At 43.6% G+C, this 27,792-nt stretch overlaps 1 protein-coding gene across 1 annotated transcript; it reads left to right on the top strand.

Moving 5' to 3' along the window:
• The first annotated feature begins 219 nt into the window (after window positions 1-219).
• Window positions 220-26,858, top strand: NR1D2 (nuclear receptor subfamily 1 group D member 2). Its single transcript, XM_056857393.1, has 8 exons — window positions 220-255; window positions 12,599-12,859; window positions 16,276-16,364; window positions 16,807-16,951; window positions 19,386-20,026; window positions 21,921-22,106; window positions 24,161-24,371; window positions 26,644-26,858. Exons 1-8 carry the CDS (start codon window positions 240-242, stop codon window positions 26,838-26,840), a joined length of 1,746 nt encoding a protein of 581 aa, XP_056713371.1. The 5' UTR covers window positions 220-239; the 3' UTR covers window positions 26,841-26,858.
• Window positions 26,859-27,792: the final 934 nt, after the last annotated feature.

Raw genomic sequence — 27,792 nt, 5'->3', positions numbered from 1 at the left:
GGAGGCGCATCACATGGCCAGCGCCGCACTCCCAGGGACTCTCCTCCGGGGTGGCGAGGAGGAGCAGGCAGGGCAGCTGCTGCAGGAAACCGGCTCGCGCAGGGACCCACGCGGAAGCCCCTCCGCCGGCTTTGAAGGCTGCCCGGGGCTTGGCCGGTCTTCCTTCCCGCGGACTCTTCTCGTTCGCGCGCCCGTTTTGGAGAAGTCGGCGTGAGCGCCTTGGAGGCGGACAGGGAAGCATGGAGGGCAATGCAGGTAAGGGGCTGGTTTGGAAGGGGGGGGAGTCGCATCAAGAGAAGATGAAATGGGGGGGGACAAGAAAACCCCCCCGCAAGCTGGTGATTGGGGAGGGTTTATTTTTGACATTTTGAATGTTTTGTTTTGTTAGCATGACTGTAGCCCCGAATTGGCTTCTCCTGCTCTGCCATTTTTCAACTCGCAAAAGTCGCTCGCGGTCTTTTCATTGGAGTAGAAAAGAGCAAGTCCAGTCGCACCTAAAAGACTAACAAAAAATACCCTGCCTGAAAATATTTTTGTTGTCTTTAAGGTGCGACTGGACTCTTGCTCTTTTCTGCTACTGCAGACAGACTAACACGGCTACCCACTGTGAATTATTTTCATTGGCGTGAATGCAACGTTGGGCCTGACGGGCTAGGAGACGAGCGTAGAATCCTGGAGTTGGAAGGGACCACCAGGGTCATCCAGTCCAACCCCCTGCACAATGCACGAATTTCATCGAGTCCAACCCCCCCACACACACACCCAGTGACCCCCCTACTCCATGCCCACAAGATGGCCAAGATGCCCTCCCTCTCGACGTTGATGGGCTAGTGCGGGGCCAGTTTGGCAGCAAAAGGCCCGGGTTGGGGGTAGAAGGGTGGTCTGCGAGGAGGTTCCGCCGGAGTCTTGTTGCAAACGACGCAGCTGTTGCAGGCGACTCGGCAGGGCCGGTGCGTGGAACCGCGTGGGGGTAGATGGGAGGCGAGGATCCCCTTTGCCGGACTCGCGACTGACCAGGAGCCCGGAGGTGTTTCCATTCTGTTGGCTTCACACCCCTTCCCCAAAATTCAGGCATGTCTAACCCCCCCCCCCCCGGGGTCCCGTTTCATCTCCAGCCGTTTCCTGCCCAGCATCTCACATGGACCCGCCGGCCGAGCCATGTGCGCCTGTGTTTACAGCCGGCGCCGCGTGCGCCCTCATTGGTTCGGCGGGGCTGTGACGTAGGGGATTGCATAACGGCGTCAGGGCGGCTCGGCTAGGTAGCCGGGTGTGCCGCCTCGTGAAGCCATTGTTTGGGTGACCTACATCCAATGCGGTGACGAGGGAGGGGCACGTGGGGCGGAGGAGCTGTACCACCAGTTTCGTCCGGGGGGAGGGGTGTCCTTGCGTTCCATCTCTTCTCTTCGCCCTTCATTTTTAAAAGAGCGTCGACTTACTCCCCCCCCCGTTGTTGTGCAGATAGAACGGCCTGCTCGTTTCCATTCGGAAGGGGGCGTGGCCAGAACTCGGTGCCTTGGAGGTTGCGGGGCTGAGTTTTGCTCCGCTCTGAAGCCGTTTATTTCTTGCCCTCTTTCGCATGGGAGGTTTTGCCTTGGGTTTGCTGGTCTCTAGAGGCACGTTTTCCCCATCCAAATTCTCAAAGTTTTGCATGGGGGCTTATTGTTGAATTTTGAGGATTTGGATGGGGAAAATGTGCACCTAGAGCAGTGGTTCCCAGCCTTTTTTTTTGACCAGGGACCACTAGGACTTTTTAGTTCGGTCCAGGGACCCCAAGGTTCAAAATAAAAATTCCAGGAATTTGAAAACAAACTTTAATCATAACTGTTAGTTAAACATTAAACTTAGAATGATATTTGAATATATATTTTTATAATAGAGAACTTTTAATTGAAAATATTAATGTATTATGGGTTTATAACTTTGTTTCGTGGACCTTAATTTAGTTCTCATGGACCCCTGGTTGGGAACCAGTGAAGCCTCCCATGCGTAAATGGCCAGTGAGTTTTTAGACTGGAGTGCTTCTGTCTTGGAGCGCACTGGTTGATATAATGGCACCGTGGAGCTGTTGTGCTGCGTGCTGATGTGAAAAACCGGTGCGTCACCCTGTCTTTTTGGCAGAACACATGAAGTTGCCTTCTACTGAATCAGACCCTTGGTCCATCAAAGTCAGTATTGTCTACTCAGACTGGCAGCGGCTCTCCAGGGTCTCAGGTAGAGGTCTTTCACATCACCCTTTAACTGGAGATGCCGGGAATTGAACATGGGACCTTCTGCATGCCAAGCAGAGGTTCTACCACCGAGCCACATCCCCTACCACAGAAGAGATACGGGGAGGCAGAGGGGGTCATGGGTAATTGGGGAAGGGCGACAAAGTACATTATTGAGGAAGAAAATGGTGGGGGAAAAGAGTAGCCCCTGTATAGAAGAACTTTCTTTAGATAGGCGAAAACAAACTTAAGTCTTGCAATTCCTTATTAACACATTTTTATTTAATCATGTCTGTTTTTGGAGGGAAAGAATCTGCTTGAGATGAATGATTATTGATCAGGCAGTAACTGTCACTTCCATCACCCCAGTGTGACTTACTACTCAATCCAGTGTGATTGGAATTAAGTAACTTTGCATCCTGTCTGTATGCTGAGTCAGACACATCTGAATTCATAGTGCAAGCAATTAGGCGCAGGGCAGAGCTGCTTTTTAATTCTTCCCTGTGGCAGCACAAAAGCACTCTCTGAATGACGGAAGTTACTTCAGGTTTTGTTTGCAAGCGTGCGCGTACATCCAGTAGTCCATGTGCCTTGATTCGGATGAGTCATTGGATCTCACATGTACCGGCAGCTGTGTCTCCGTAACTATAACAGGTCAAAGAGGGTCGCAGAATGGCCTTTGCTGATGACTGAGTTCACGGAAGCAAATTCAAGGAAGTCAGGTGGCACGGCATGTACACATTCCAGGGAGTATTATATAACTTCGGACAGTGGGCATTTTGCCTGAGCCTGTGGGAATTGGAATGATTTGGTGGTTTATGAAAGACTTAAAGAGCAGTGCAATGATTCTTTCATTACCAGCCCAATATCCGAAGAAAGGGGAAAATATTCTTAAATCCACCCTCTCTAAATCCTTAAAATAACTTTGATGGAACCAGTTAATTTAATATAATACAGCAGAGGCAGATTGTATTATGCACTGCTTCGCAAAGCAGAATGAAGTCAAATCCAAAGCCATGTAATAACTTGTATTAAGTCTAAACAAAATAATGCATCATGGGCATGCTGTTTATGTTGTTTTGGTTGATCTTAATTACAAGTATTACATTGATTTTGTTGGTGAACCTTAATATGGACCAGTGTGGATAAATTGTCTAGAATGAAGTTGTTATAAGAAAATAATATACAATTCACTATTTTTATTGCTGCTGCCACCCGTCAAGTTGACGTTTTGGGTGAGTTTTAGTTATGAAGATCCAGAGGTTTCTTCACTGAATATTCATAGTGAGTTCAGATCCCACACCATGTATGTTGTTGGGAGCTTTTTGCCTCTGTGTGCATTGCTTATACTGAATAGCCAGGGCCCAGTTAGGAGAGATTCTCTAAAAGCTCTTCATAGACTGCTTGATTTTCCACCATTCTGCATAATTCACTGTCATCTGGATACTTTTGTTTACTTGATATCTTTTTAACAATGGGGACCCAAAGCAATTTACCTCATCTTCATTTTACCCTCAGAACAACTTGTACAAGTAGGTTAGACTGAGTGTGTGACTGGCCTAAGGTCACTCAACAAGCGTCCATGGTGGAATGGGGACTCAAACCTGGGTCTCCCAGATCCTAGTCCAACACTTCAACCGCTACACCACATTGGAATGTAAAGTAGCATTCATCAGACTACAACACCATGTGCAGCTTTCCACTTGCCTCATTTGTAGGAGATGGCTGTTACCTCTACCCCGTGTTCTTGTTCTTTAAACTTCCTTCTGTGGTAGGTGCTTGCAGCTGTGGGTGTACACATTCAAATTACCATTACTACAAAATTGTCATTGAATCTTCATTAGTAGATTACATAATGTCCACAGAGCATGTGCCCAACACTATTTTGACGACTTTTGCCGTCAAGTCGCAGCCAACTTATGGCGACCCCTTTTGGGGTTTTCATGGCAAGAGACTAACAGAGGTGATTTGCCAGTGCCTTCCTCTGCACAGCAACCCTGGTATTCCTTGGTGGTCTCCCATCCAAATACTAACCAGGGCTGACCCTGCTTAGCTTCTGAGATCTGATGAGATCAGGCTAGCCTGGGCCATCCAGGTCAGGGCCAACACTATCTTAGTGTTAAATTGTACTCATTCAGCATCTCCTGCACTCACACACCCAGATCTGCCTCTAGTAGAATATAAATATAGTTACTGAAGAGGATGACTAATTGTGACAAAGTGCACATGGGCAGTCCATTGACAGCAACGCCTTATGGTTTGATGTCCATATGTAGGCGTATATCCAAAGGCACGTTGGAGTGCACATCCAATTTGCATCCACGGTTCCTCTCATGTACCTGGAAATATATAGTTAGGTTTGTTTCCATTGGTTGTTCTGTACTAGCATTTTATGTTTATTTCATTGTTGTTTGTTCCTTTTCCCTGTATTAATCTTTTAGCATTTCTAATGTGTATGGGCTTGGAACCAGTAGCTGCTTTAGCTACACAAAAAAAGCTTGACTTGCCCACAAGAAAATTTGTTTTTCTTTGTACAGTAGATCTCATGATCTTCAAGTCCCTTCAGTTTCCAAACAAGGTTGTCAGGCAACATGGAAGGCTGTTCTGTATAGCCAAGGGGTTGTATTTCTCACATACTTATTTTTTTGGATTGTGGCCATAGTCCTTCCTTTGAGTCTGAACAACTATAGATGTGTAGCCATGCATCCTTAATATGTAGTTTAGTGTAACAGGAGAAAACTGATGGAAGATTTTGTAACTGTCTTTGAGGGCTTATGAAGCAGCCAGGGTGATGAATGAATAAAATCTATTTTGTGTTTTTAAAAAGAACATCATGTCTGGAAAATGGGAAAAGTGATATTCATTTTTATATTCTTTGTTGTTTTATGGACAGAGGTATCTCTTCAATGTTATTGAAAATGCCATTTGGGTTTTTGTAGTGAATCTTTTTTTGTGATAGTTTAGTATAAACATAATTAGGGAAAAATTACTGAAATGCTTTTTTAAAAAAATATTTATTTCAATTTCTAATCCACCCTCCCTGGCCGAAGCCAGACTCAGGGCAGGTAACAACAATAAAATCAACATATATTCCAAGTATAAATATATCAGCAAAACATTTAAAACAGTAAAACATACCAAACAACAATCTTCCACAACTATTTAAACCGTAGATAGCACTCAATTTCATACAACACTTGATGAGGCACAGCGAGCAGGCAGGGCCCCCTAAGGTCGATGAAGATGCATAAGTCATAGATTAAAAGGAAGGGGGGTAAGTAGGCCTGCAATGATGACACCTGCAGCTGCCCTCAATGGTAGGCCTGGTGGAATAGCTCTGTCTTTCAGGCCCTGAGGAACTCTTGAAGGTCCCACAAGACCCTTACGTTGCTACCCAGAGCATTCCACCAGGCCAGAGCTGAAAAGGCCCTGGCTGTTGTCGAGAACATCTGCACACTCCTAGAGCCAGGGAACGGGTACAGATGATTATCGGTATAACATAACATCCTTCGGGTGGTGTACCAGGAGTGTTGTTTTGTTTGTGTGTGTTATTGTTATATACAAATGATTTTCCATCCAAAGTCCCATTAGATGACTAAAGAAAACTGGACTATGTACAGTTTATGAAAGAAAAAGTACAAAATGGCATAAAGAGATTGCTGCAAACAAATCAATAGTTCCTAACAGCCCAGTTTCATTGACTGTTAAAAAGTAAACTGCAGTGAAGGCATGGGGCCCTTGGCTGGGCATTCCAGAACTTGTGTGCCATGACCGTTCAGACACTATAATATCTGACCACCTGTCACTCCTCTAATGGTGGAAGGCATGAAACAGGCCGTCTGGTGTTGATCTAAGTGCTGAATGGGAGGTTTCATATGGAAAAAGGAGAATCTTGTCCTAACTGTTTGGGGCTTTCAATGCCAAGACTCGTCCACAGAATCCTTATGGGTGACAGTTCCGAGCCCCAAAGGAGATTTAGTACTGGGGACGTTCTACCGGCCCTCTGACCAAATGGCTCGGGGTGATCTTGAGATGGAGAATGAAATTAGGGAAGCATGTAAAGGTAACGAAGTAGTAATAATGGGAGTCTTCAACTTCCCTCATATTGATTGGATAAATGTATGCTCCAGACAAGCCAGAGATAAAATTTTTAGACATCCTAAATGACTGTCACAATTGGTCATAGACCCAACCAGAGGGGAAGCAATCCTAGATTTAATACTCTGTGGTGCTGCCGGTGACTTAGTGCGGGATGTGGATGTAGTTGAACCAGTTGGCAATAGTGATCACAATGGCATCAAATTTAATTTAGATGTAAGTGGGAAAGTGACTGGGAAATCTCATACAATTACCTTTGACTTTAAAAGAGGGAACTTCTCTAAAATGAGAAAACTGGTAAAGAGGAAGTCGAAAGGAACAGTTAAGAGGGTTAAATCTCTTGAAAAGGCTTGAGGGTTACTCAAGTCCACATTACTAGAGGCTCAGCTAGCTTGTATACCGCAGGTCAGGAAAGGTAGTAATAAGTCCAAGAGGTCACCACCATGGCTAACGGGTAAGGTGAAGGAAGAGAAAAAAAGTCTTCCTTCAGAGACTGGAAGGTTTGCCCAAACGAGGCGAACAGAAGCAAACACAAACTTGCACAAAGGAAATGCAAGCAGATGATTAGAGATGCAAAAAAAGATTTTGAGGGGCTTATTGCTAAACACATCAAAACAAACAATAAGAAATTCTTTAAGTATATTAGGAGTAGGAAACCAGCTATGGAAGTGGTTGGACCACTGGATGACAATGGGAGTAAAGGAACTCTAAGGGAGGATAAAGCGATTGCTGAAAAACTAAATGAATTCTTCTAATTGTCATCACTGTTGAAGATACAGGGCAGATTCCTTCTCCTGGACAGAGATTTTGGAGAGGGGAAAATGAGGAACTGAGGCAAATAGTGGTAACAAGGCAGGAAGTCCTAGAACGTCTAGACAAACTGCAAACTAACAAGTCACAGGGACCAGACGGTATTCATCCTAGAGTTCTTCAAGAACTCAGATGGGAAATTGCTGAACTTGTAACAAATATATGTAATATGTCCCTTCGATCAGCCTCTGTACCAGAGGACTGGCGAATGGCCAATGTAACACCCATTTATAAAAAAGGTTCCAGGGGGGACCCAGGAAATTACAGGCAAGTTAGCTTAACATCTGTTCCGGGTAAATTAGTGGAAAGCATTATTAAAACCCAACATGGCTTCTGTAAGGGTAGGTCCTATCTCACTAATCTATTAGAGTTTTTTGATAGCATCAATAAGCATGTGGACAGGAATGAGCCTGTGGATATTGTGTATTTGGATCTGCAAAAAGCTTTTGACAAAGTCCCCCACCAAAGACTGCTAAGCAAACTTCATAGTCATGGGATAAGAGGACAAGTCCTCTTATGGATTGAGAGCTGGCTGAAAAATAGGAAGCAGAGAGTAGGAATCAATGGTCAGTTCTCCCAATGGCGGGATGTGAGCAGTGGGGTGCCTCAGGGATCTGTGTTGGGACCAGTGCTTTTCAACCTGTTCATCAATGACCTGGAGTTGGGGTTAAACAGTGAAGTAGCCTAGTTTGCAGATGACACCAAATTATTTAGGGTGGTTAAAACAAAATCGGACTGTGAAGAGCTCCAGAAGGATCTCTGAGTACTGAAGAATGGGCATTAAAATGGCAAATGAGATTCAATGTGAGCAAGTGTAAAGTGATACATATTGGGGCAAAAAATCCCAACTTCACATATACACTGATGGGATATGTGCTGGCAGCGACAGACCAAGAAAGGGATCTTGGGGTGGTAGTGGATAGCTCAATGAAGATGTCAACCCAGTGTGCGGCTGCTGTAAAAAAGGCAAATTCCATGCTGGCCATAATTAGACGAGGAATAGAGAATAAAACTGCTGATATCATACTGCCCTTGGACAAATCTATGGTGAGACCACACTTGGAATACAGTGTACAGTTCTGGTCACCACACCTAAAAAAGGATATTACAGAGCTTGAGAAGGTGCAGAAAAGAGCAACCAAAATGATTAAGGGACTAGAGCAACTGTCCTATGGGGAGCGGTTAGGACACTTAGGGCTGTTTAGCTTGGAAAGAAGGCGGCTAAGGGGAGACATGATAGAGGTCTATAAAATTATGCATGGTTTGGAGAGAGTGAACAGGGAGTTTTTCTCCCTCTCCCATAATACTAGAACACGTGGTCATCTGCTAAAGCTGCAGAGCGAGAGATTCAAAACAGATAAAAGGAAGTATTTTTTTCGCACAACACATAGTTAAATTGTGGAACTCCCTGCCCCAGGATGTGGTGATGGCTGCCATCTTGGAGGGCTTTAAGAGGGGAGTGGACATATTCATGGAGGAGAGAGGTATTCATGGTTATTAGTTAGAATGGATACTAGTTACGCTGCATACCTATTCTCTCTAGTATCAGAGGAGCATGCCTATTATTTTCGGTACTGTGGAACACGGGCAGGATGGTGCTGCTGCAGTCGTCTTGTTTGTGGCTTCCTAAAGACACCTGGTTGGCCACTGTGTGAACAGACTGCTGGACTTGATGGGCCTTGGTCTGATCCAGCAGGGCCTTTCTTGTGTTCTTATGTTAAGACCAGCACAGTGAATTGGACCTGGAAGCAATACCTGTTCTGTATGTTTCATATAACAATATTTGCGAGCAGCTGTAGCAGCCAAACATAAGTAGCGCGCATTAAAGGTAAAGGTCCACTGTGCAAGCACCGGATCATTCCTGACCCATGGGGTGATGTCACATCCCGACATTTATTAGGCAGACTTTGTTTACGGGGTGGTTTGCCAGTGCCTTCCCCAGTCATCTTCCCTTTACCCCCAGCAAGCTGGGTACTCATTTGACCGACCTCGAAAGGGTGAAAGGCTGAGTCAACCTTGAGCCGGCTACCTGAAACCAACTTCTGTCGGGATCGAACTCAGCTCGTGAGCAGAGCTTGGACTGCAGTACTGCAGTTTACCACTCTGCGCCACGGGGCATTACAATACTCTAATCTAGATATGATCAGTCACCATTCTCTATGTTCGTCCTTAAGACTTGTTGTTGAGCTGTCATTTTTATTGTAGTCTAATTCCATTCATTTCCAAGCCTTGCATTGAAGTTAATGAGATTATTTACAGATTGGGGGATTTTGCATGGTAAATGCATGGTCTCAGATAAAAACGGTATAAATGAACAGGTCAGGAGTATGTTTCAGGGATTTATACATTACTTTCCTTAAATGGTTTTATTGCGTGAGTTAACCACGTTTCTGGGAAGAGCTTTACTTAAAAATATCAGTTGGGGGGGGACCCAGTGTATCAATAGATTTAGGTTGTGATTTTGTATGCATTTAGGGAGCCAGTACAATTAAGTATGGTGGGGCTTCAAACTTTTTCTGTCACTTTATGAAGTAAGAGTGGGCAAGCGCTCTTTTGAAAAAGATAGTTAGCTTTTTTTCTGGCAGAGCACCATTTTCCTAACAGCATACGCATGCTAGAAGCTCACTGAGCTAGTCTTTGTCTTTCTCTCGCAACATAATTTACACCACAAGGATAAGGAGGAGGAAAATCACATGTGTCACCCTGAGCTCCTTAAAGGAAGGAAGAGATTAAAAATGTGATTAATAAGTTAGAACTTAAGAAAAGCCATGCTGGATCAGACCAAGGCCCATCAGGTCCAGCAGTCTGTTCACACAGTGGCCAACTAGGTGTCTCTTGGAAGCCTACAAACAAGAAGTCTGCAGCAGCAGCCTGCCTTTGTTTCACAGCACCTAATAGGCATGCTCCTCTGATACTAGAGAGAATAGGTATGCATCATGACTTGTATTCATTTTGACTAGTAGCCATGGATAGCCCTATTCTCCATGAACATGTCCACTCCCCTCTTAAAGCCTTCCAAGTTGGCAGCCATCACCACATCCTGTGGCAGGAAGTTTCACAATATTACAAATAAATTGAACTCCTTCCATAGCTCCCCATTTTTACCCATTTCTGCCGCTATTAGAACTGAATATTTTCACTGAAACTAGAGCAATTGTTTTAGTTTGTTGCAGCCAAAAAACCCAAAACAAAACTCAGACTTGTGGCACCTTAACAATATGGTGCAAGCTTCCGTGAGTTAGAAAAAAGTGAGTTCTGTCTCTGAAAGTTTGTCACAGTTGGTTAGCCAGATGACTCATTGGATTGGTTGGTTCCTAAGGTTCTCGTCTGCTAACAGTGGACACTTTCTCCAGGTCATGGAGCCTGCCTGTGATGGATGAGGCACATCCCACTGGTGGAAGGCTCCTTGCGTTGAGGGAACATTATTCTGTTAATGGAACAGAAGCTTTGGCTCTAATCCTTTGTGTTCACTAAAGCTTTTGCAGAGGTATTCATAAGTTTTCTCAGCACAAGATCCATTTGCTTTTCAAGAAAGTGTTCTTGAGATTATGGCCTTGGTGCTGGTTCTTGTACAGTGAATATCTTATGGTGGCTACTACTGTGTGGTGAGCAGTGTGCATGCTGTAACTTAATTTAGGGCTTGGATGATTTTTCTTTACGCCACTGCAAATAGAACCTTCCCCAGAACAATCTGGTCTGCGTGGGGACCTGCATTAATAGGATACCGTGTAGTGATAATTGCCACGTGGAGGAATTTTAAAGCAGCTTACAGTGGTAGCTGCGGGCATGGATGTGTGACCGTAATTACTTTCTTATTCTAAGTATTGGAGAGTCCATAGCTATATAGGATCATCCAGTGTTCTAAGAGTTATTTAATGTCAAGTTGCAGTAGCATAATCTAGGACAAATGCTGTCATTTTCTTCATGTAAGGTATCATTAAAATAAAGGACCTGGTCCATTTACTCCGTGAAGCACCATGCACACTGACAGCACTGGATAAATAATAATAGACAATGTTTGTTTACAAAATTTGTGAGGAGAAGTGAAACAAACAAAACGGCATTTTAGTTAGCTGTAAAATTTTGTTGCAGTTTCTGAAACTTGAAGCCTTTTTTGAGACGTTAGTATTTTGAACAAATGTTTTTTAAAAGTTTTTATTTATTCTAGGGATCTGTGTACTCTATGGGATCATTCTCCTTCCAGGTGACCTGGAAAAGGGGATCTGGCTGCACCAACATGCAGTATCCCATGTTTGAATGAAGATGCAGCTCTCATCAGTCATTCTGTCTGTTTTGCAAGGTTAGAATATCAGGTTAAAGATTTCAAAAGCACTTAAGTTACTCGGGAACCTGCATCCCCACTGTGGATTAGTGGGGTACAGGCACAGAAGGCCACAGGAATCAAACTCTTTTATTCTGATGGTTCTGTTGATGGTCAAGGATTGCTCTATTGCAAATTCCCTGGGAATTGCAGCCTAAGTTCTTGATGTGCTTGTGAAAATTTACTCTTGGCATTGTAGTTAGGGCAGAACCGTCAACAAATTTAATAGTCATTCCCTTTCCACAGAAACCTGGAGAGCTGTACTTCTGTGAAGGGAGTGAAGAATCTTGAACAAAAGATATCCAGCGTTCCCATCAAACTACATCTCCCAGAATTCTTTTGGTGACGCCTCAATCGTTAAGCCAGTATAATAAAATCCGCATGTTTCTAGAGTAGATAAACTTATAGTTTGATTCAAAAAGAGGCATTCCTGGGTGAATTTTAGTTATAGTGCAAGAACACTGAAATATTGGGGTTGTTTTTTTAAAGACTAAATAGTGTCATTAATTATTGATGACTGGGTGTCCTAAATATGCCCAGTATCTCTCTTCCTTCCCATTTTCGCATTTAACTTTCTGATCCTTAACACCTTAGTCTTCCCAGCATTTCTTTTGTAATATTTTGGACATTTTGTCCTTTTCTCCCTTTTTGGAACTCTATTCTTTTTGATGCCCAGAAATCGATTCGAAGGCCCATGATGCTTCTTGAAACAGCTGGCCCCATAAGCTGTCTTGAAGAAAAACTGCCTGGGTGCCCATAGGGGAAGGACCGCGTATAAAAGAAAATAATAAACATAAAACATAATTTCAGAAAAAATACTGTGAAGATTTATTTTAATAATTTTACGTGTTACTTTTATTCTGCCTGCATGTCATTGTTTGTTCAGGGAAAAGAGAAAGAAGGAGTTCTAACGTGCGGCAGTCTCTTGCGACCATCAACTGATTACTTCTTCTCTGCTAGTTCAAAGACAAGTTGCCTGTGTTTACATGTTACGTTTTCAGTTTATTGCCTTAGATGGTATAACACTCTACCCATGATTCTGAAAGCTTACAGCATTTTGGAACAGGGGTTTTAAATGAGGGAGGCCAAAGGAGATGTCTGGTAGGTTGCAAAATGAGTCTGTAAGGCTGCTAGATGTATTCCTGATCCCTTCCTTCCATAGGTGGTGTGATCGCTTACATCAGCTCTTCAAGTTCGGCCTCAAGCCCTGCCTCATGCCATAGTGAGGGCTCTGAGAGCAGTTTCCAATCCTCCTCCTCACCGGCACCACCATCACCAAACAGTTCCTCATCAGAAGGCAGTTGTAATAACAAGAACGGGGATAGCTGTGATGGAACATCCAAGAGTGAACCACTTGATGATCATATCAAAACAAGCCGATCAAGTGTTAATGGACTGACCAAAGGTCATGCTGGACTTACAAGTAAGTATGTTTTGGTAGTAACCCATCTTTGATCAGGCTCAATTCAGGGATTGCTTTTCCCAATGACCAAAGCAGGGTTTGGAGACCAGGAACATGCTGCAGGATTACTCCTTCGCTTTACTGTGGTATACCGAGTTCTCTTTGACCCATGCATTCAGATTGGAACTAAAGTATGGTCAACCCTAACCAGGATTGCCCCTCAGCTATTGCTTTCAAATCTGTTTCAGTCCATAGCTTCAGATTATAGTATGGCAGCAGTCCTGGTTAGTGTTTCACCAAATGGAGAAAAGGTAGAGGGGAAACCAGATCGGTAGGAGAAGGTGAGGAACATAGAAGAGCCTGCCACAGCACATTCCAGTTTCCAAACTTTGATTGGGATAGGTGAGATCTGAATTGAATCTTGATATGTCTGTATTAAATATGCCTGTATTAAATGTTTATTGGCATGTCTGTATTAGATGCTTATGTGAGGCTTGAGGACATCCTCTGCCTAGCCTGTAGTTTCTTTCAGCACTTAACCTCTGACTTCCTTCCTTCTAGATAGACTGTAGCTCTGGTACCCAACCTCTGGCTAACCGGAGCTGCTGCCCTCCAGTGCAAAGTGGTGCCAACAGGCCATGTTGACCTGTGGCCCACAAGTAAGTTTTAAAGTCCAAGACCTCATTCTAAAACAAGCCCCACCCCAGTCTTACTCTTTAAATAATAAAGCAATCTTCCCATGTATGCCACGAATATGTCTAGTGGTATAAAGGTTGCTTTTAAAGCTGCCAGAATGTCTTCCTGATGTAAATTGGAAGCTAAGAATACTGAACTGAAAGTACGGAAAGTTTTTGTTGTTGTTGTTAATTTGTTTATCATTAGTGTTGTAAACCATTAATTGTGAAAATTCAGTAGCTACAAAGTAAAAGTTCACTTTTAGTGACTTCCAAGTTTGATAATTGTGAAGCCTTATACCGTATATATAAAGCTCCTATGAGCAGAGTGCCTTCCCCCTACAAGTTGGGAAAGGAATACTATTTCAAAATAAGGAATCAATCAATCATCACCTTTATTGGCATAAAAAATAAGGAATAAAAAACCCCAGAAGCTTGTGGATCCAACCTAATCCATAATTATCTAATGAGACTGCTCCAAACTATTTTTTTTGAACTTTGATAGTGCCAGAATTGGGCTGTAACAGAATCTTACATTTGAGCCTTAAAAAAAGATGGTCTAAGCCCTTGCGATACATGCTTTACAATAAAACTCAGCAGTGATCCTTAGACATAAGATTTATATCCACATGCTTTTACACTTAATAATTGTGAAAAATATATTTAAAATAAGTCTGTGAAACTTAATTATGCTGGTTTAAAACTTTTGAATAATGATTTGATCACGGTTAGTCATTTTTGTACATTCTTTGGCATTTTCTTTAGAGGTCAGTTGCAAAATTCTGCAGCGCTAAACATGAAGAGCTATGTTTGTTTTTTGCTTCGCTTGGTGTGGAAGTGGTTGCTAGTCTTAACATTTGTTGATTCTGGAATCTTATGCCACCTTGAGCCTGCTTTCTGTATGCTTATGGATAATATTACCATATGCTATAAAATGTACATGCTATACATTTTGCACTGCTATACACAAGACTGCCTAGTATAAATATTTTTAAAACTTCAGATTAATAACATTTAAGATAATTTAAGTGTAACCTCACTGCAGGATTACAATTACTGTGATGGGGTCCTATTACATAGAAAGTGGGTTGCCAACTCCAGCTTGGGAAATTCCTGGAGATTTGGGGGGCAGAGTTTGGAGAGGGAACTCAGTGGAGATGTGATACCATAAAGTTTGTCCTCCAAAGCTGCCATTTCATCCATGGGAACTGATCTCTGCAGCGTGGAGATCAGTTGTAATTCTGGGAGAATTTCAGGTCCTACCCTGAGGTTGGTAACCCTACATAGAACATATGTATTTGTTGGCATACTATTCAAAGCACTCTAGTGCAATGTTATTCATTATTACTTCAGTATAATCATGAGGCAAGCTGAAGCAAAAATGAAGTGAAATTTAGAGGTGTTAAACTCTAAATTTAAACTCTATCCCAAGTTTGTTTGGTATAGCAGTGGGAAGGTATCTCTTTGATAATTACAGTCATACTCATTCTACATAGGCTTTCTAGTTCTGCTGTTCCTGGGTAACAAAACTACAGTCTTTTTACAAAAAAATGTTATCCTAAAACAACTCAAGGAAGTCTCCATGTAGCTTGTATGTTTGCTGCCATTTTGGAAGAGTTCCCTTCATTTTCTATAGGAAATGGACTAGCTTCCAGTAAGTAGGTGGCGGCTGGTTTATCCTATTCGTCTCTAGTAGTGCAAAGTGTAGCACTTGACTAGTTGAAGGCTGTAACAAAAGAATGTATGAACATTTAAGCAAGTCTGGCTGGGCTAGAGGAAGGTCAGAAAGAGAAATAAAGGGTTGGATCCAGCCAACTTTTTCACGGAGTCTTATCCAATTTTCATCCTTCCTACAGGCCCCACCCTACATGGGTTTTGTCCATACAGGTCCCATCATTCCCACCGTAGCCTGTTTAGGTGGTACTTTTCCCCAGTAGAAAAGCTGGTTGGATCAAGTCCATATTTTGTTGCTATCAGCTGGGGTAATCATGGTGCTCTGGGATGAACATGCTAATCAACCTAGAAAAGCTGCTTTGTATCTATGCTTGAACTCAAAATGCTAGGGCTGATGAACAAATAACATCTGGGGCCTTTTTCTTTTTTCTTGTAGAACAGTTTGCGTTTGTAGTTCTTTGGTTTTCACAGCTGACAACAGAAATCTGCCATATCCCGGGTGCCAGCAGTAGCTGCAATCCTAAGAACGCATTGTTTGGCGTAAACGCCACTGAATAAAATGGGACTTCCTTCAGAGTAGAGCTGCTTAGAGTTGCTCCCAGTGTTAGGGACACAAATTACCTATAGCAACCCAGCTGGAATCAAAGAAACACAAACGCAGATATAATTAAGTATGGTTTCTTCTGAAAATCTTTTAACGTTGGAGCTCATTTTCCAGAATTGGTTCAATTCATAGTTGGGAATTAACCACTGAAGAATATATCTCTGTGTATCCTGTAAAATGTATGTTTCAAGTTGTGTAGGCATCAAATGCATTTTAATCAAATATGCATTGAAAATAATAGGCATATGTGTATACATCTTATGTCTAGCCGTTCTTAATGTTTTTGTACTTTTTCAAAAGGATCTGTATTTCTTAGATGAGTAACCGAGTGACTCACATAGTTATCTTTAGCGGGAAGGCAGTCTGATACTTTTTTTTTTTTTTCCTTTTGAATTTAGCTCTAACAATTTTTTTGTCAACTGTGCATGTGTTCTTCCTGTTTCCAGTGTTTGTATTGGATTTTCATGCTCTTTTCCTGTCTATAGAATTTAATGGTATGGTCCTGCTCTGTAAGGTCTGTGGAGACGTTGCCTCAGGATTCCATTATGGGGTCCATGCCTGTGAAGGCTGCAAGGTAAAGTATATTGTTTTCTAATGCCAGTGTTACTAGAGAAGTTAACAAGTAGAACTTAACAAGTAGAACATAAAGGGTTAAGCAGTGTTTGGCGATGATGTGCTTGGAAGAACCTAAATGTTTGTTAAAATTGAAACACTAGAAACTTGAAACATGTACAGACTTTCCTAAAAGTCCTACTATTGAGGAACCCATTCCTCTTTCTATGGTGACTCACCAAAGCCAGAGGCTAAATATCTTCACAAGTATTCAGCAGCCAGAATTGAGGTGCTACCAGCATTTTATTCTTCTCGGGTGTTACTGGGGTTTTGTTTTGGGTGATTTTTTTAAAAAAGGATTTTGTCACTTTGAATGTTAAAACTCTAGGTTTCTTTCAGCCAAGCATGCTTGAAAACTGCTTGCAAAAGAAGATACGAAGCATACAAAGTTTTGTCTCTTTCAGGGTTTTTTCAGACGAAGCATTCAGCAGAATATCCAATACAAGAAGTGCCTGAAGAATAACAACTGCTCCATTATGAGAATGAATCGAAATAGGTGCCAGCAGTGCCGATTCAAGAAATGTTTGTCGGTCGGGATGTCAAGAGATGGTATGTTTCTGTGTTGAGCAGTGACCTTCAAAAAGGTGAATTGTGGTGCATTTCGTAACTAATTCAAACGAAAGCCTTAGTAAAAGCTTTTATAGCATAGGGTATGACCTTGTGAGCTGGACCAAATCACACCTCAACGATGACAGAAGGCCTTAGCAGCAAGTTGCTGTATTTTTCAGTCCGCCATATGCAGTGTGGTGGTGATAGCAATACCTTAATGGGCTGTGGTAAGGATTGCTGAGGTAAAGTATGTGAATCCTTGTATTGGTAGGATAGCCTCCATTTCTGATGAGAACGAACAATATCCAAGAGATAGTTTAAAGGGATGAAGTGGTATTCGTTATCCTCTAAGCAAAGATTGTTGCCGTAAGGAGGCCTAGTAGACTAAATACAGGCAAGCTACTCCTGCAACTGGTGAAATAATGCCCTCTGGAGGACCATATCCTTAGTGGCTAATGGGAACAGAATGCAAACTGTGCTGGCCTTGTGCTTGTGTCATCTTTGTCCACATTACTGCCCCAGCCCTAGGGGTATTTCTTTCCTTTCTTCCATGCTTTCAGCTGCCATCCTACCAATAGACCCTTATTGCCATTAATAAAGTTGTGCCTTGTTCTCACTTCCAGCTGTTTGTGTGTGTGACTGCTCATAGCGCTCCAGTTCTCTCTCCCCAAGTATTTCCCAGCTCTGTCTGTGGGAAGAAAAATAGTGCTAGAAACCTTCCTGTCTGTAAACTCTGCAAACACCCAGTGCTGCATGTGGGACAAAGAGAGACGGAATATTCAGAGCCATGTGCTGTAACCTCTAGTACTTCACGGCCAGGATCTGTAAGCGCTGCTTAGGTTCACACAGGGTGCTTCGTTGGACTCTGGAGATTTTCTTTTGGCGCAGCTGGCCTGGGCGCTGTATCACAAACTGTTTCCAAAATGCTTTTATTTATTTAGTTATCCCCCTCTCTCCTTCCCAGAGGGGACCCAAAGCCACTTACAGCATTGTTCTCTATCCTCCATTTTTTGCTAACAATCACCATGTGAGGTTCTAATATACAGGAGAAGGTTCCGCCCCCTGTTCTCCTTACTCGGAGCAGACCTATCAGATTCAAAAGGCAAATTGAACTGTGAAGTGAAGGGGAAAATGGACAAATAGGATAGTTGGGGTTTGGAGAGAGAAGAGATAGGGGGTATCTTGGGCCAGGCAGGGACTCCATTAGGAACTCTAGTGGCTGATTTTGACGGGCAGGTTTTGGATGCTATTCCCAGGCAAAAACAGTGAAATGGGTGAGCTGGCTACTTACTGTCCTTAAATTAAAAGGTGCTGAAAGAAATAACACTGTAACTCTTAAGCATAACTTGCTTCCCCGTTCTGGTTCCATATCCGCTAGCAGACTGAAGTGGGAAGGAATCACACGTCTTGTTTGCCCACCCAATAAACATATTTATTTTGTAATGTACATCATCCTCAACCCAGAATACCCACTACATACTCTGTACAACCCAGGGAAAAGAGGTATGGATTTGTAGTTGATGTGCTGCCTGTTTCAGGATTAAAGAATCCTGTGTATGTGTCAATGTAGACACACTAAATAGAACAAATCCACTTCACCTCATACACGTAAAGGAGACAGTGAACTTAATACTAAGTAATGTAAAAGAGGGAATGGCCGGTGAGGTGATGCATAACTTTCCAGCTTGAGGGACTTGTTATTTGTGAAGTGGTATAAAATACAATAACGAGAGACCTGGATCGGGTTGTGACAGAGGTACTTTAGGCTGAGACCGAGTGACCAGCCCAAGGTGACCCAGCAAGCTCCCATGGCAGAGTAGTGACTTGAACCTGGTTCTCTCAGATCGTACACTCACCACTACACTGCTGTTTCAAAAATGGTTTGCCGTGCAGCACAGGAGGCTGGTGCTTGAGGGAAAAACAAGTTTAAAGCTCCCTTTAGAGCCAGTGTGGTGTAGTGGTTAAGAGTGGTGGTTTGGAGCGGTGGACTGTGATCTGGAGAACTGGGTTTGATTCCCCACTCCTCCACATGAGTGGCAGACATTAATCTGGTGAACTGGATTTGTTTCCCCACTCCTACACACAGAGCCAGCTGGGTGACCTTGGGCTAGTCACAGCTCTTAGAGCTCTCTCAGCCCCACCTAGCTCACAGGGTGTCTGTTGTGGGGAGGGGAAGGGAAGGTGATTGTAAGCCGGTTTGATTCTTCCTTAAGTGGTAGAGAAAGTTGGCATATAAAAACCAACTCTTCTTCTTTGGGATCATGGGACCAGCTTCACAGCTCTGACTCCTTAGCATTGTTTACAGACCTGCTTGCAAAAATACTTTCCCTGCCTTTTTTTCCTCCATGTTTGCAGTGGCATTATTGCTAGAATGCATCACATGCTACTTACAGCTAAAGCATCAGCGTTTTCTTCCCCCCCCCCTTTTTGGTAGCGGTTCGTTTTGGCCGGATTCCTAAACGTGAAAAGCAGAGGATGCTGATCGAAATGCAGAGTGCTATGAAGACCATGATGAACACTCAATTCAGTGATCACTTGCCCAGCGAAGGTGTAAAAGATAGCGAAGAACCGTTGCTCCTTTTGCCTCAAGAAGAGCTGAACTCCAAATCCCAGCAAGAACAGGAACGCCTCAGAAGGTCTTCTCCAGTACCCCCACTCCCTGCTCCGTCTAACATCGCTAAGGAAGAAGTGATTGGCATGGTGACCAGAGCCCACAAGGATACCTTCATGTACAACCAGGAACAATTAGGAAATCTTCCCTCTGTTGAGCAGTCCCTGAATGAGGACAGAATTCTGAAGTACACTGAGCAATATAATTCTAGTAGCGAACCTAATAGTGGGGGGACAAACAGAGTCCTCTATGGTGGGAGCGAGCAGCATTTCAATGGACAATATAAAGGACGGAACACTGTGCATTATCTTAATGGGCGCAGCCTTTGCTTCTCCAGCGACCACTATACAAATCTGACTAATGGCTTCACCATCAAAGGTTACTATAGGATGCCTGAAAATGGCTTTCATCCAAATGAGAGACTGAATACCTACACGCGTGGGACTGGAGGAAGAATGCATCTGGTACTGTGATTGTCAGTTTACTCTTGTTGGTTTTCTAAGGGTGAAAATAATAGTGGTCCAGGAATGGTTTTCCCTGTAGGACCATCTTATTTAAAGAAATGATAGTATATCAGAGTTAATGGCAGAGAAAAATCAAAGAGGGTTTTAAAGTGAAAAAAAAATTAGCAAGCATTGCTTGGTGTCAAAGAACCTTTTCCCAGTTTTTTTAAAACACACACACATATGCATGAGTTGTGACTGGAAAAGTGGTTTGTGGTGCCACATGAAATATTTTCTAATAAGTGTACAACAGTGTTGATTTCTGGAACTCTTGGGTTCTATCTAGAATAGTACTACTGAGTTTTCAGTTTTAAGGTTTAGTTTCACTTTACTTTTTTTGTTAAGCTGATTAAACAATAATTTTAGGATAGAGGACACTTTTTTTTGCCATCAAGTCAAAGCTGACTTATGACAACCCGGTGGGGTTTTCAAGGCAAGGGACGTTTAGAGCTGTTTTGCCATTGCCTGCCTCTCTGTAGCGGCTTTGGACTTCCTTGGTGGTCTCCCATCCAAATCCTAACCAGGGCCGACCTTCCTTAGCTTTTAAGATCTAATGAGATCGGGCTAGCCTTGACTATCCAGGTCAGGGCAATTCATTCTTACTGCCCCTTTTAAATTGGGCCATTAACCACAGTTAGTCTTAACTATGGTTTCATGTGATGTCTGAATGCACACCATCCTGGGTTAATTCTGGGTTAATCCTGGCTTGTTCTCTGGTGGTGCCCTTCCAAGCAATAGAGAGAAAAATAAATGAAATGCTGTAGCTGAGGCAAATCATGATTTGAGGGATTCTCTGTGAGCTGAATCCTGGTTTCACAGACTTAACAATTACTAAAATAAACCATAGTTTTATTGTATGCCTGAAGTGAGCTCTTCTGTATGTAGGAAAGAATGTAGATGTGCAAGATGGATGTTTTGTTATTTCTAGCAGATCTTTACGATAGAAGGGCTTAGTTAGTGTTTAATGAAATGTGAATTGTTAAGAAATGATGAAACAGGTGAGTTGCATTTGAAACTGGGTGAAATGCCGACACATACTGTTGTTTTCATTTGTGAGCTTTAAATGCTCCTTTGGGCTTGTCATTTGCCGTGTGAGAAAAATCAGATGTCCATTGAAGCACATGCAGGTTTTACATATCTATTCAAATCTCCCGTGAAACAATGTAAGTTCTTGAGGTGAATAATTCAAAACAAAACAATGAGGGCTGGATTTTTCAGCTAAAGCTTTATATGTAAAACCCAGCTTTGCTACTTTTAAGTATATTATAAATATATTAACTAGGACTTTGGGGACATCAAAATGTCCTAAACAAATAAATATTGCTACAAATGTACTAGTACAGCTACTACCAAGTAGACATTTTTGTCCTTATATAAGAATGGGATCTTGAGATGATAGAAAGGCAACATGGGAATTAAGTTAGGTATGAAAATAATTATGTTCCATCTTTCCAAAACTCAAAATGCCTCGTATTAAGAAAACAATAAAAAAAAACATGAAACAATAAAATAGTCTGTTTATAACACAAAATATAAAATGTAACAAAACAACACTTTTGTCATATGGCATAAAAATTCTGACCTAAAATCTGGTTGCAAGGGAGAATTTTCACAACTTAAAATTCTATGCAAGAGTTTCGTTCATTGTACTGTGCTATGGAGCCAGAAGGCAGATTGGTTTTATTTTAATCAGGATACAGTTCCCCCCCCCCAAATGGTTTCCAAGTATATTTGTTTGACAAGCACTTACTTCTTCATGTCATGACTGTGGCATTGATGGTATTAGGGAGTTTTGAAATGTGAACACTTGGTCTGTTTTGAATTGGAATTTGAGACTCTATGTGTAAATATCTAGGTCTGCCCGATGAATAAGACTCCTGTAGTGGACCCAACTAAATCTGGTCATGAAATCTGGGAAGAATTTTCTATGAGCTTTACCCCCGCAGTGAAGGAAGTGGTGGAGTTTGCCAAACGTGTTCCAGGCTTCAGAGACCTCTCCCAACACGACCAAGTAAACTTGCTAAAGGCTGGAACTTTTGAGGTGAGCCTCTTTGTCGGTGCTAATGGGGTGTTACACTTTTTCTCCTCGTGCCTTGTCATTGCAGGTTGTAGAAGGTTTGTGCACCTTCTGGTGACACAGACGTCTACCTAGAGCAAATGTTTTGGGAATGGCTGCAAAAATCACCTCAACTATTCACTATTCTGACCTGCATTTTTACTTAGGAATTCCTATCTGTCTCATCTCTGGGGCCTGGGATCATGCTTTTGTCATGAGAGATTTGTTCCTCCCCAGTGGACCCTCTGTGTGTACCCAGAGATAAACCATTTTCACTATCTACTACTTGCATTTGACAGATCATACTGTAGTAAATTGTTCAATCTTTAAGGTGCCACAGGTCTCTTCATCTTTGCTGCAATATGTATATTTTGCTAGACAGAATTCCTGGAATTTGTTTTATTTTTGCTCCTGAATCTTCTTTTTTCAATCCAAAGAAAGAAGAGTTGGTTTTGATATGCCAACTGTCTCTACCACTTAAGGGAGACTCAGACCGGCTTACAATCACCTTCCCTTCCCCTCCCCACAACAGACACCCTGTGAGGTAGGTGGGGCTGAGAGAGCTCTAAGAGCTGTGACTAGCCCAAGGTCACCCAGCTGGCTTTGTGTGTAGGAGTGGGGAATCAAACCCAGTTCTCCAGATCAGAGTCCACTGCTCCAAACCACCGTTCTTAACCACTATACCATGCTGGCTCTCAAGGTCTTGCTGGTGTCCATTCCCTGCATACATCAGTAATGAAATAATTTAGGCTGCACATTTTTTAAATAGGTATAGGAATAGGCAGGAAATACTGGCAAAATGGAGATAGCAGTGCTCTCTTTTCTTACATTTATTAATCTCAAGTGTATATGTAGGGTTGGATCCAGCCAGTGGTTTCACTCCATTTTACAGCCACATCCCACAGGGATTTTGTACATGCTGATCCCATGATTCTCAGCGTAGCCTCTGGTGGTCAAAGGAAAGCCCCTCCTTGCCAGTAGAGAACTGATTGGATCCAACCTGTAATTTGAACCACTATGTTTTGTTGATTGAAGCCTGTGTTCAACAAAGAGCTCATTTTGTCCAAATAGCTTGGCACAGTTCAAGCAAAAGACCAAACCATGATGTGATGCAATGTTACCAAGCCCGATATGTTCTGCTTCCCCTGTTCTCGGAGTTAGTGACTTCCACTAAGAGCCAGCGTGGTGTAGGGGTTACAAGTGGTGGAGTCTAATAATCTGGAGAACCAGGTTTGATTCCCCACTTCACATGAGCTGCGAACTCTAGTTTAGTTAACCGGGTTTGTTTCCCCACTCTTTCACAAGAAGCCTGCTAGGTGACTGGGCTAGTAGCAGTTTTTCTAGAACTCTCTCGTCCCCAGCTACCTCACAAAGGTGTCTGTTTTGGGGAGGGAAAGGGAAGGCAATTGTAAGCTGCTTTGAGACTCCTTAAAAGGTAGAGAAAAGCAGGGCATGAAAACCAACTCTTTTGTTCACTTTAGAACAAATCAAACTTCATCTTGACATCTGAATGCTTTTTCTGTGGTTTGTGTTTCCTGTCTAAACCAGGATTAAAATTGTTGTTGGGAAGCATAAACTACAGGTTATCAGTTTGAATACAAAGTCAAGCTGTGAATTGTGTTAAAGCAAAAATCTCAGGGAGATGCCAAAGAAGAGAGGGAACATGCGAACACAGGCATATTTGGTACTTGCATCTAAATCAGATAGTCTAATGAAGACTTGTTGGTTTTCATATAGTCCACAGTTGTTCTAGAAATTCTGCTTTTGGTAGTCATTTTGTGGGGATATTTCTATAGAATCAGTTGGAAGGGGCCACCAGTGTCATCTAGTCCAACCCCCATTTGCAGATGCCCTTTATTTTCAATGCTAAGGAGATGTCCTGAGTAGTTCAGTAACATTGCATGTAAACAAGAAGTGAAAAACAAGTTTTTAAGACTCTACATTAGCAAGTGTGCCAAGTTAAATAACACTGAACTCTTTTTCTCCCTATTTTTATAAAAATATATCTGGTTTTTAATTCTTCTTTTTTCTTTGACCAGGTTTTAATGGTACGGTTTGCATCTTTATTCGATGCAAAGGAGCGTACTGTCACTTTTCTTAGTGGGAGGAAATACAGTTTGGATGATCTGCGTTCAATGGGAGCTGGTGATCTACTGAATTCCATGTTTGAGTTCAGCGAGAAGCTAAATTATCTGAATCTTAGTGATGAAGAAATGAGCTTGTTTACTGCAGTGGTCCTTGTGTCTGCTGGTAAGTTGATCTGTATTTATACCATGAAGTACAGATACTTTGTCTTGTGAAGAGATCTCCTGGTTTGGAATCTAATCTATTGCCAAGTTGTGTTTGAGAATATACTGGTGCTTGTTTAGAACCTTTGGTAAATAACACTGTTTCTAACAAATACTGGATATACTCGGGTATAAGCCAACCCGAGTATAAGCCGACCCCCCAAATTTGAGGCCAGAAAAGGGAATTTCTTATTGACCCGCATATAAACCGAGGGTCAATAAGAAATTCCCTTTACTGGTAATGCTGCGCTCTAAAATGGCGGCCGCCATTTTAGAGCGCAGGGATGATTTCGCCCCTGCCCCAGGTTGCCCTCTCGCTGGACTCCCGGGCCCTCCCGACCCACCCCGACCCCAACGCCATCCAAGGGGGGGCGGGGGAAGAGCCCCTGAACCCCCTACTCACCGGGAGAGGCGGCAAATCGGCGACGCAGCCTTCCTGCGCCTGCAGGAGGCCCCCCCCCCAGGCCGCTGCCGCCCGGGGGAAGCCGTGCGGACCTGGCAGCGGCGCGGCCTTCCTGCGCCTGCAGGAGGCCCCCCCAGGTCACTGCCGGCCGGGGAAAAGTGCTCGGGCCTGGCGGTGGCGCGGCCTTCCTGCGTCTGCAGGAGGCCCCCCCAAGCCGCTGCTGGCCGGGGAAAGGTGCGCGGCGGCGGCGCGGCCTTCCTGCGCCCTAAGGAGGCCCCTCCCAGGCCGCTGCCGGCCGGGGGAAGCCGCGCGGACCTGGCAGCGGCGCGGCCTTCCTGCGCCTGCAGGAGGCCCCCCCAGGTCACTGCCGGCCGGGGAAAAGTGCTCGGGCCTGGCGGTGGCGCGGCCTTCCTGCGTCTGCAGGAGGCCCCCCCCAGGCTGCTGCCGGCCGGGATAAGTTGTGCGGGCCCGGTGGCGGTGGTGCAGCCTTCCTGCGCCTGCAGGAGGCCCCTCCCCCAGGCCGCTGCCGGCCAGGGGAAGGTGCGTGGGCCCGGCGGTGGCGCGGCCTTCCTGCGCCTGCAGGAGGCCCCCCCCAGGCCGCTACCGGCCGGGGTAAGCTATGCGGGCCCGGTGGCGGTGGCGCAGCCTTCCTGCGCCTGCAGGAGCCCCCCCCCCCCAGGCCGCTGTCGGTCGGGGGAAGCCGCGCGGACCTGGCAGCGGCGTGGCCTTCCTGCACCTGCAGGAGGCCCCCCCAGGCCGCTGCCAGCCGGGGGAAGCTGCGCGGGCCCGGCGGCGATGGCGGCGGTAAGTTCCCCCCTCCCTCCTCCCCCCTCCCTCCTCTACCGTATTGACCCGCGGGTAAGCCGGGTTCGGCTGTTTCAGCCCTTTTTTGGGGCTGAAAAACTCGGCTTATACGCGAGTATATACGGTACACTGTGCAAAACCTGTCATACATAAATGTATTCAGTGGCTCATGTCCATCCTCAGTAATATATGTGTGTGTGTGTGTATTTGCCGTCAAGTTGCAGCTGACTTATGGCAACCCCATAGAGTTTTCAAGGCAAGGGATGTTCAGAGGTGGTTTGCCATTGCCTGCCTCTGCTTAGTAACCCTGGTATTCCTTGATGATCTTCCACCCAGATACTGACCCGGACCGACCCTGCTTAGCTTTCGAGATCTCACATGCTCAGGCTAGTGTGGGCTGTCCAGTTCAGATCAGGGCAAACATGCATTGTAAAATGTACTCAGTATATAGTTTTATATGTGGGTTAATTCAGTTCTGTGGTGCTAGTTTATGCAGCAACAGCTAAAAGTTAGTTGCGCTTGATGAGGAGAGTGGAGAGATGCCCCTCCTGTTACTTTTCACTTATGTACCTTGTATATAGGTACCAGTGTGCCAAGGGAAATGTGGCATGGTATGCCCCGTTACCCGGGGGACATTTATGAAAGGAAAGACTCTGCTCATAGAAATTCCTGATTACTCACATTTAGTGTTTCCATACCCACAAAGGAAAATGGGGGAAACCCACAACAGATTCCTTGGATGATAGCCCAGGTTCATTCTTTGCTAGAGCAGGTCTTTGTTTTTTGCTTACGTTAAATTTTTGGCCAAGCGCTTGGCTAAATGGGCAGTTGCGTAAGAGTGTAAACACTTATACCCTTCTCAACGTGCATTTTCTTTTATTGGATGTCTAATCTGAATTCATCTTTCAACACAGTTGCTCCAATAACTGAGCTTATTGTTGAATTAGATATTATCAGTCTAACACATCGTCATGTTGCAAGCCAAATGTTGCTTCCTTGCTCATTTGTTCTTTTCCCTGTTGTTTAGATCGATCAGGAATAGAAAATGTCAATTCTGTGGAAGCGCTGCAGGAAACGCTAATCCGTGCACTTAGGACCTTGGTAACAAAAAACCATCCAAATGAAGCCTCTATTTTTACAAAACTGCTTTTGAAACTGCCTGACTTGCGTTCCTTAAACAACATGCACTCTGAAGAACTTCTAGCCTTTAAAGTTCACCCGTAGGCTTTTACCTCTTTTTATTTATATAATGGACTTGGCTTCGTGTTAAATGTGTGCATTTTTGTGCCGCAGTGTTTTGTTTTATTTATGTATGTACCTTTTTGTGAAGAAGAATTTGCTGACTCTGTGATGGTTATATTTTCTGTTTGTCATGCAATAACGTTTCAGTTTTTCCACCCATGACACCATGGCTAGAGATTTCTTCATGGTTATCCAAACAAGCCCCTAAAGGTGAAGAGAGTATATAAAATCTGAATAGGTATGGGAGAAGAAGATTTGGTTTTTATATGCCGACTTTCTCTACCACTTAAAGAAGAATCAAACTGGCTTACAATCACTTTCCCTTCCCCTCCCCTCCCCACAACAGACACCCTGTGAGGTAGGTGGGGCTGAGAGAGTGTGACTATCCCAAGGTCATCCAGCAGGCTTCATATGTAGGAGAGGGGAAACAAATCCAGCTCACCAGAATAGCCTCCTCTGCTCATGTGGAGGAGTGGGGAATCAAACCCGGTTGTCCAGATCAGACTCCACCACTCCAAACCACCATTCTTAACCACTACACCACGCTGAGTGTTAACGATTGTGCCCTCATCACTCAAAATCATTGACTTCCTCTGCTATAAACAAGAATATACAATGGCTATATCTGGAAAATCAAACTCTGGATGAATAATACAACAGTGACAAGAATAAGAAGATAAAAGTTGGAATTGTTCTGTCCCTTTCCAGATGGTCCAGCTTGGGGAAAAGCCGCAAACAGATGGAGGAAATTCTATGAGCTGATTTATTATATTCCAATTTGGTTGCTCTTGCACAAATGTACCTTTGCTGTGTGCGCGTATGTATAATCTAGATATGTGTTTATGACATTATAGGACAACATTGTGAGTATACATATTTGTGCCTGTATATACCGAGTTAAAGCTAGCATGCATATAATTTCTTTGCAGTATTT

This window comes from Euleptes europaea, chromosome 11 (assembly GCF_029931775.1).
Source record: "Euleptes europaea isolate rEulEur1 chromosome 11, rEulEur1.hap1, whole genome shotgun sequence".
In the NCBI taxonomy this organism is placed as follows: Eukaryota; Metazoa; Chordata; class Lepidosauria; order Squamata; family Sphaerodactylidae; genus Euleptes; species Euleptes europaea.
This window is presented reverse-complemented; position numbering and strand designations above follow the sequence as displayed.

What these genes read in the sequence shown, in the direction of transcription:
- NR1D2 (XM_056857393.1), top strand. An exon ending in AGGTCATGCTGGACTTACAA is followed by an intron (nt 12,860 to 16,275) that starts GTAAGTATGTTT and finishes TCCTGTCTATAG; the next exon opens with AATTTAATGGTATGGTCCTG. An exon ending in CTGGAGGAAGAATGCATCTG is followed by an intron (nt 20,027 to 21,920) that starts GTACTGTGATTG and finishes GTAAATATCTAG; the next exon opens with GTCTGCCCGATGAATAAGAC.